General features: G+C 44.7%; 1 protein-coding gene across 1 annotated transcript in view; it reads right to left on the reverse strand.

Moving 5' to 3' along the window:
• CREB3L2 (cAMP responsive element binding protein 3 like 2) overlaps positions 1–8,512 on the reverse strand; it is a 147,053-nt gene extending 138,541 nt beyond the window's left edge. Inside the window, exon 1 of the mRNA XM_069227968.1 lies at positions 8,128–8,512. Coding sequence (XP_069084069.1) covers positions 8,128–8,223 — 96 coding nt within the window. The 5' untranslated portion in view covers positions 8,224–8,512. The remainder of the gene's footprint in view (positions 1–8,127) is intronic.
• Between the last annotated feature and the right edge of the window lie 1,523 nt (positions 8,513–10,035).

Genomic DNA, 10,035 nt, shown 5'->3' on the forward strand with positions numbered 1-10,035 from the left:
ATTAACCTTCCCTTCCTTTGAAGCAAGCCAGCCTTTAGCATTGGCAAGCTGGGCCCATGCCCAGGGCGCTGGCCTTCAGAGGGCCGCAGGAGGCGCCTGCCATATTTCTCCCTTATTCCTAGCGCCAAAGAAAAGTGTGCTTAAACACATTCTAGGAAGGCTGCTCGTTCCCGTGACCCCATCTGGTTTGTTTGAATTCTCGTGGAGCCCCTAAACACCCTCTCCAAAGTTTTTAACAGATATAATTAAAGACGAGAGAGTGAGACTGCAAAATGTGGTTTCGCCCAGGACGCTAAGCAAAGGACGGATCTACTTTCAACAGTACTCCCACCCTTACCAGGGGGGGGGGGGGGCACTTGCCCGCAGTACACTCTCCATCAACCCCCCTCAGCGCACTCCCCGCGCCTTTTCCCGTGGAGCAGCCACCACTCATCCACAAAGCGCCTCGACCTCTTTCCTAGCGCTCTCTACTAACCTCATAAAGGCTATTTCCATCCCCCTCCTCCTCCCAGCCCTCCGCCCTATCCCCTTTGTCCCAGCCTCGCAGTCTGGCTGTAGCCCTCGTGTCCTAATTTGACATTAAACAGTCATTCCGTGCTGATACTTTTGGCGTGTAGACCACGAACTACAAAAATAATGCCAGTCTGTGCAGGCTCTCACCACCTAAGAAAACACGTTTATCGCATTCCTCCGCCCCCCTACATAAATAAATACACAACTGAGCCCTGTGCACTTTATATACAAAAGAACAGCACTGGACGGCGAGTCATTCACCATCTCTACACACAACCAACACCATTAAAACTCCACACTGCTTTAAAGACACAAAACCCCAGCACAGCAGTCCACACCAACTCATAAATCAGGGTGCAACGTACACCCCATTCCCCCAAAACAGCACCCACAGGCCTGGTGTAGAAACACACCAAAAATGGTTCCCTATATTAGAAGAAAATCCACAATAAAGCCCCCAACCTACCTCACAAAACACTAAAGGAGGTCACAGGGAACCTACGCACACAATGCTGAAATAGGTTCACCCACTAAGTGCATTCAAAGCAAACCACACAGATCCACTGCACAGGCGGCGAATTAGGCCACGCACCCTTTGGTGTCGGTCCCGCATGACAACAAAAGATGCACCACTCTGCCCTTCTTTGACACTTTGCGTCTGTGTATGTGATATTTATGTAATGGAAATGTAGTCGAAAGGCAGTGGAGTGCTGTAGAGAGTCCAAGGCAAAGACAGCAGTCAGTGTGCAACTTCTGGAGAAACTTGTTTTAAGAGTGAAAGTGGATTGCTGCTGCATCATGACGTAGTGTTCTTTAAAGAGGTGTGCCTTGATCTAAATTGGAGGAGGGTTTGGTCAGTCCCGATGATCTGGGGATGTTGCTCCAGTTCATGGGTGTATACAGGAGGAAGACCTGTCATTTTTTTTCCTTTTCGAACATTCTCCTCTCCAATTTGTTGGTGTCCTGGCTGAGGAAATGCACAGAGCCACCAGATATGGCAGGATTGTCAACCAGATAGGCAGAGGTGCCAGTCATGATGGTTTTGTAAATGATGCCGCCTGTTTTAAAATTTACAAAATACGTTAAGTGCAGAAAGTGGAATTCCCTCTCTGTGGTGTTCAAGCGGTCAGATTTATCTAAGTGCTTGATTAGAGCTTAGGATGCCTTTAAAGGGGTTGGGGGGCAGTGTGGAGTATGTGAGGCTGTGGAGCAAAGCATTTACACCATCCAGATGCAAGAGTATGCAGGCTTGAATGATAGTTCTGAAGTCTCTCTGGGAAAAAAACGTTTTACTTTCTGCAGTGGAGACAGCTGTTACCAGGCCATCTCAGATTCATCCTTGGCACTGATCTCACCCTCAAGGAACATATCACCAAGAAAACTGAGACACTTGGCATTACATGAAGGCTGGGGTTTGAAACCATGTAGGTCTATGTTGTTGAGCCAGGTGGACTAGTTGTTGCTTGTTGTTCTTGGTGAACTGTTGAAATTAAAGCTTCAGCTATGTGCTAGACATCCAGAGCTGAATGAAGTACAAAGAGTGTTTGAAGCACTGGATGTCAGGAGCAGAGAAGGCCATCATATACCATTCTGTGCCACTGACATGTTGGTGAATGTTGATGTTGTTCTCTGTAAGTGGGACCCCCAAGACGGTCCATGTGGCCTGTCATGTGTTTCTTCATGTGGGAGCCTTTATCAGCCACAATTTATGTCCCAAAAAGACAAAGATATTCACTCTTCACTATAGACCATACATCAGCTGGCATCCTGCAGGCTGAGGCTGGTCACACTGCTTCCGAAACCATAGGATCCATCTCTGAAGCTTTAATGGCAGTGAAAACATAATTATTCCATGTGGGAATGAGACCCCCTAACACATAATCTCAGTTAACCATGTAAACCGATCAAAACTGAATTCAAAAGGTGACCCTAGCTCCCTTACGTGTTCCTGCCAGTGAAAAAATTGACTGATCTGTAGCTTCCAGATACAGGATCTTGAGGTTTGGTGGCCATGAGTGATATACATTGCCCCCCTGTGCAATCCCCATTCCACAACAGTTAGTCCTCATCTACTGAACTGTGAGAACAGTCTGAATGTCAGCTTGTCTCCAATGAGCTCTGTCTAGTATCCAGGATACCTGATTACCAGATGCTCAGTCAGATTTTGGTCTTGACTCTTGGCAACCTAAATCATCATTGAGGATCTGAGTGTGGTCCTATTTCTCTTTGGGTGGTAGATTTATGCCAGTTGGGATTTACTACTTTTCCAGTTCTCAGCCACTTAGGGACAAAACCTCTATATTCACTAACCTTGCTTCTAAGAAGTTAGAGCTGAGGGTAGACATTTAATACCAAGCATGATTAGGTTGTAGTCTGGAATTTTGATTAGGGAATATCTGTGTTCCCTATTATTGCAGCCAAAATATCTGAGACAAAAATATTGAAATTTAAGTGCATACATGGAAGTATAGATTTACTATTCCTAACTCCTTATTCAAGCATATGCCATCTATAAATACATACCTGTTAATATTTTTCTTAGATTTTATTACTAGATTTAGAAAATAATATTCCTTGCTCAATATTCAGGACCCACACCTATGACTATACCATCCCATCTAGCAACTCTGCCCAATGATGAAACCCACAAATTTAGGAAAACTGCAGAGGACACACAAATGTTTCTCTAAAAAAACAATGGTCACAGTGCCCTATTTTTTAAGGTTTGTGCCAAACCCCACAATTATGTTTGGAGCTGCATTCTGACTCCATAACGTCGAATCACTTTCTCTGTTTTTGTATATACCTTTGAATGTTAACTGCTTTATATGTTTATTCATGTCCCTGAAAGACATGTTCATTTTCAAAGACACATCTATGACTGACAATGCATTTAGAACTAACTGTGTGTATCATGCAGTGTTTCAAAGCCTCTACTGTGTCCTAGAGTAAGCCTTCACTGTCATCCCTCGCTAACCATGGGCAATTAACTCTAGAAAGAGAAGGGAAAACTGAAGACTGGAACACTCAATCCAAATCTCAGAGATGACCCCAACCAATTGAAGTTAAAGAAACTCCTGAAAACAGAATTCTTTAGACTGTTAAAATGAAATCGACATGGACCAAGAATTGTGCTGAAAAGTATCGGGCATTGTTACTCAAGCTGCTTGATTGACCACAAACTACCCCTGCCAAAAATCAAACCTTACCTCCCAGTGCCCTAATGCTACGGAAAGGCAAAATTCATCTATCCAATACCCTAGGCCCAAAGATGACACTGACAAATGAGAGTGCTCATGAATGTAATCCAGTAAACAGTGACTGCTCTAACCTAGTGTAAAGGCCTCACATGTATGTACACAAAACACAAAACACAAGCATTTGCAATGCTATGGGTCTCCCTTTTGCTTGGGTAAGAGCTATTAGCATTGTAAATTCCTAGCTGGACTTTTCTTGCCACATAAAATGAAAACAGTTGAGCTAAGCAAGCCGATTCAAAGTGCCACGGCCACAATGAGCATAAGCGCGAAGGAGAGACACAAAAGGAAAAAGAAGTTTGCTCGCAGTCAAACCTATCGGTAAAAGTTCAATTATCCATGTAACAGGGTCGATGGCCAAGGTGGTAAGAAAACATCCCCAAGGAGGGACAAACGTAAAGCATTTACCAATGATAACTAAGGATTTTTGAAAGGCAAGCCAATGAACGAGTGATAGTGATGGTCGTGCGGTGGGTGTGGTTAAAAGCCCAGATAGATTACAACAGGCCAGAGAGCTTGGGCGCTCGACCTAAAAAACGGGCCCTGCATACTGCATTCACATAAAACCTATCAAGTCACACACTGCGGTTCTTATGCAAACAATTAATCAGAACAAGGTGACTCACACTTAACACTTTATACGCATACAGAAATTCAGGACAGGATCTGACACCTTCTGCGCACACAAGAACAAGCCAATCGACAACGAACCCCAATCTTGAGTCAGCACACCCTAGGCACAAAAAAAGCATACAACAGGACAAAACTTATCTTTAGCACACGAAAAGGGCCCTAAAATACCATGCAAGGAAAATGGATCCTACACTTGCAAGCAAGGAAAATGGATCCCACACCTCCAGGCTGGATACAAAAAGAGGACCTTAAGTGCGATGCGGTGGGTGGGTCACTCATATCTCGAGGCCCCTGTCCTACTGCACCTGCTTTACCAGTTTTCACTATGCCCATGAACACATTAGTGGAATGAAAACGGACCAGAGTAGTGTTCCAGCCATAATACGCCCACTTATTGGGATAATCCAGGTAGATGCTACCAAAGTGCATTTGTGGGCACATAAGATAAAATGTAGTTTCTTGTAGAGTTCGACATGGTAATTGGACCATAACCAGAAAGAATGCAAACTTTTACTCAGTTTTTCTTCCAACAGCTGCCAACTTTGCAAAGGCCAGTCCATGGGCATGGATCGCAGTGATGGTTATACCCACTACTAGCGCTGCCGACGCTGTGCACCTTCCCCTGCCTGCGGCAAGGTAAATGGCACCAAACCAGAACAAGCCAAATGCAACTGTAGCACTTTGCCTTGATGTGAAAATGTGCCCCATACTTCTGTTCACCTAAAAAAAGCATTCTCCACTTGAAGAATACCAGATGGCATCACGCAAGCAGAGAAACAATGCAACAACCAACGGTTCTTTCCGACAAATCAATGCTTTAGCTGCTCAGGGTCAACAAAAGAGAACAATGGCCATGAATACCGCAAAACATTAGGCTGTTGAAAGAAAAACTAGAGCATGAGAATTGCTTCCATGGTGACTTGGTGTAATCGGGTGATCGTACCCTATAAAGATACTACTTTCTCCCGGAACAACGCGATTTTAAATCCTTCTTACTGGACACAAAGGAAGCGGTCCTAAAACTCATATGCCTTAACTGGAACCATCTGTAACTGGTGGAATGGAGCAGCCATCAGATTTTCCTCTGTACAGAAGGTTGCACAGAATCATTGTCCAAAGAGAGGAGTTTTGCAGGACTACTTGACGAAAACCTCCGATAGTTTCAGAGACAGAGGCTTAGTGACAACCAGTCCAGGATATGCATTTCTGCCTGTTTCGTATAAGGAGACATCCAGTAAAAAATGAGTGCATGCATGAAAAAACACTTTGACCCATGTATGCAATAAAAAAATCTGCAAAGCAGACATGGAGGGTGAGTCACAGCAAGGGAGATAAAAGCGAATAAAGCAAGCTCAGCAGAAGCGAAGATTACCAGGGAGCAGGACCCCCGGGCCCGCCTGGATCCATCCTTCCCAAGGAAATCTGGATTTCACACAGATGGCTGGGGCATGATGTGACATGCTTTTAGTTTGGAATCTTAGTAACGCTGCCTGCTCGCGGGACCCCGTCCCCCCACCCCCTACACACACACACACAGACACACAGACACACAGAGACACACACACTCCCCAAGCCATGACAGCAAAAAGCATGAAATCAATATAGGAAACACGGCATTTCTTTTATTTTAGAGTAATGCCCGATGCGCACGGTTCTCATAGGAATATTAAACGTATCTTGTTGTGCCGAGGTCATTTGAGAAACTCTCACGTATATTTAGTAACAGGTCAGATGTCCGTTTCAAAGCAGGACAAGTGAAGCTGGGGGTTGTGCACTGAAAGTGGGGGGTTGCACAGCCACAGCCCGCCCCCTCAGGGCCCGTGCGAGTACACAAAGCCAGGAACCCAAGCCAGGGCCAGTTTGATAAGACCAAGAGGGGCCCGGGCGATCGGCCCATGCCAAGGCCCACGCAAGCAAGACCATCCATGGTCCATGCATGTCAACAAAGCTGAGGGCCCACATACGGGGCCTGTGCGAGTAACCATAGCAAGGACGCACTTCCGGTCCCCCATGCCCTATATGATACTAAACCAGGATCCAGACAATGTTCGCCAGTCCCCACAGAAAAAGTAATGACAACGCGGGCCACCAGCCACCACATGCGAGGGGATGCCCAAGCACAAGCCAAGAGCCACCTCCAAAGTGTACGGAAGAGAACCCACTGCCACTCAAGGGTCAATGACTGAGATCCCACAGTGCCATAGAAGGACCTGTGATAATAGTAGAAGCCTGGGCCTGCAGAAGACAAATGGCCTTGAACCATAGCAAGATCAACATGAACTGTGACTATGATCTAACTTCCACGGTGATAGCAACAGTACTCCTTTGTCACTCCACTGCCACATATTTAGAAGGTATATGTGTACATTCGGGCCTCATATGTGGATGGGTGTGTAGTTGTACTGAAGTTTCTGCACGTGATGTCATAAGTGTTCAGTCAACATAAGGATATAATTTGGAGACTGAAGTTAATGGCTGGACATTGTGGCACCAATGCTCCAGGTACAGATATCTTCTCCCTGTAGACTACAGATAAGAGGAGTGGAATAAACGACCTTACACGAAAGCCATCCCCAGTACCTCTTCGGCTGCTACACCATTGTGCAGCACTTTACAACAGAAATAGCAAATGGTGACTCAAGGTAACAACACACACCCGTGTCATTTGCTTGTGATATGGTACAATCCCAAAAAACATATCTTCAGCTACCTCCACTATAGAAATTAATGACTCCCTCAAAACCACTGTGGTACATCCTGGTATGAACAATAGTAGCAGAGGACAGTTGTTAATCAGGACAACCAAACCTTTCAGCAGCATCCCTCATCTGGAACACTCAACAACTCGAATGCATATACACCCGAAGACCTGGAAGCGAGAAAGGCAGCTGATCCAAGCCAGGGATGGCAAATCATTTACACCCAAAGAAGCCTAAAGAATCAAACCCAAGACAGCTCAACGACCTACATTCAGAGGCGCCCAATGACCCATGCCATTGGGTGCTCAATGATCCAAATATCGTGAGGCAGGAGCACCAATTCCTCACACCATGGAAACCCAACAACATACACATAATAAACACTAGGGAACTGCAAATAAATTAAGTCCAGGAAAACTTAATCCCCTCAGACTAAGGGATCCATGCCCACATAAGGCAAGCAGTACCTAGCAGGGAGAGCAGATACCTAGGAAAAACGTTTACCCTTGTCAGGGAAACCCTACTATCCATGACCCTGACTTCAGATACACTGTATCCCACACTCACACTATAAAGCCCAAGATCTGCCTCCAACACAACATACAACGTGGGTGGCCTGCTCCAGGTGCATGCCAAATCGCTTCTAGAACACACCAAGACCACAAATGGGGTAACCCACATTTAAGGAACATTAAAGTCACCTTTGGAGCACTGCAGATTAATTACAGACAGGATCCTGCAACGCAGGGCACGACCCCAGACGTTTTGTGGGTCAAAAATAAAAACATACAGGTAAATAAAAAGCTCAGAGGGTTGGTGTGCTTGATTAAACTTTTGCATGAAGGCTGGTATGCCAAACTCAGCCAAATCATTCTTCTGAGAACATGACCAGTACCATCATTATAAGCAATAATAAACAATCGTTGTTATAGTGCCTGTTTTTCAACATTTGTCTATCTCACGGTTTTACTGCAACATAAGGGAACAAGTTGGCATTATTGTTACTACATGGAAAAAAAACTCACTGTGTGGTAAAGCAAGGCGTCTGGTTCGGAAGACAGCTCGCTCAGCTTTCTATCCCAATGCATCATCGGGTCACCGCTCTCCAACACCTCCATCATTGGGGTGTCCCTGTTCTCTCAAACTGTTCCTGCTTTTCTTGAAGCGAGGGAAGTTTCTGATTTGACTATGAAAAACCCTGCTCTGTCCTATCTTAAAGGGCGATTCTGAATTTCTCTCTCTCTGGCTCCAGCAGAAAGGGTGTCCGAGAGTGCCCCTCGGGAACGGGGGCTGTGTATGGCACTTTAAGTGAGGTCTGCTGTAATGCAACGACTCCAGGTACCAGGTTGGTAGCTTCTTCTTTGAGGCAACGCAGATACTACTGATCTCTTCGGCATTCAACACGCAACTGAACACTCTCCGGCCGTGGTAGAGCCCCCACCTCACCTGGCCACGCCCCTAAGTCTGACCACAGCCAACCAGCTGCAGGGGCGGCCACCTCCCCGGGTCATCGTAAACGTCGCTAAGGGAATTATCCTGCTTGCCCTCAGGAATGTAGGCGGAACTTTGGGTGATTGGCGCACGGGCTCTACCAATGAGTGCGAAAGGTCACCAAAATAAACGCACAGAACTGTATTTACTTTGAGTGATGTACACGACAGCCAACGGCTTTCAGGGGACGCCCGGCGCCCAATAGAAAAGCGACAAGAAGTCCAGATGGAGGAAGAAAACACTCCAGGCCCGCCTGTCATTTTTGACAGGACAAATAAAAATATTGCATGGCATGCTGGGAGCAAAAGTCTTTCTGTGTCTTTTTGGCTTATGCAATTCTGAATTCTTTCCTCGAAGGCACTGAAAGGGAAATCATAATTATTTTTTTTGGTGACTTTGCAAATATTTTCGAGGGAGGACGTTAGCGCAACTCTTATAATTTTAATCAGTTTACGTACATTCGCTTACGTTATTTCCTTGCAAAGTGGATACAATATCTAACAAAAGTTTACAATATATCATCTAAAAAAATCTAACATTAATAAATAATCTATATTGTATGTAAAATACACAATAATGGAAACTTAAGAAAGGAAAATAAAACATTACAAACAAATCAAGCATGTAACTCAATATAGGAGAGCCATAAGTCATTATACTTTTCCAAATATACCAGTTTATAATACCTTTTTTAAAATTTTGATTGCACAACCAAATGACTCAGAATTTACATTACATTAGATTTCCAAACGTTCAGTACTTCACTTACTGATTTCAAAGCAGCAAATACGTTCTTACCTTAATGCAAAACTAGAATCCAACAATACTATGGGAATTTGAGGAAATCCTCACGCACAGCAACAGCTCAAATTACAGCATCAGTCAGAGTCTACAGAACCTGTCAAAGGGAACAAGCACTAATCTCGGGCGCCTCTCATACAAATTCGTATCTATTTATTGCAAATTGCAAATGTATTTATATAGCGCTTACGACTCCTGATGAGTCATTGAAGCGCCTTTTCGGAGAGGAGCACGCTACTCCAGAAGCCAAGATTAGTAGTTAGTAGGTTAGTACATTTTTTTCTCTTTTGCATTAGTTGTGCTAGGTATATGCTCTTGATTTCCTGTGTATTTTGTAGTGTGGAGTAAGGACAGACTGATAGGAATGACATTGAAAAGGGGAGAAGGGATAGCATGATAGGAGTGGATTTACACAAGGGAAGTAATCATAGTTTTTGTAAGTAGTAGTAATGTCCCCTTGTTAGTTGGGTTGCATGGCTTAAAAGGAGGGGTGTAAGTTTGAGAAGGAAGTTTGAGAGTTCTTCGTAGTCAGAAATGTTTGGGATGAGTTAGAGGGAGGAGGGATGGGAGGGACGGGAGGGATTTTTATGCCTGTTTCTTTGACATGAACCTCCATTCTCACACACTCACACCATAGAACC

Source organism: Pleurodeles waltl, chromosome 4_1 (assembly GCF_031143425.1).
Source record: "Pleurodeles waltl isolate 20211129_DDA chromosome 4_1, aPleWal1.hap1.20221129, whole genome shotgun sequence".
In the NCBI taxonomy this organism is placed as follows: domain Eukaryota; kingdom Metazoa; phylum Chordata; class Amphibia; order Caudata; family Salamandridae; genus Pleurodeles; species Pleurodeles waltl.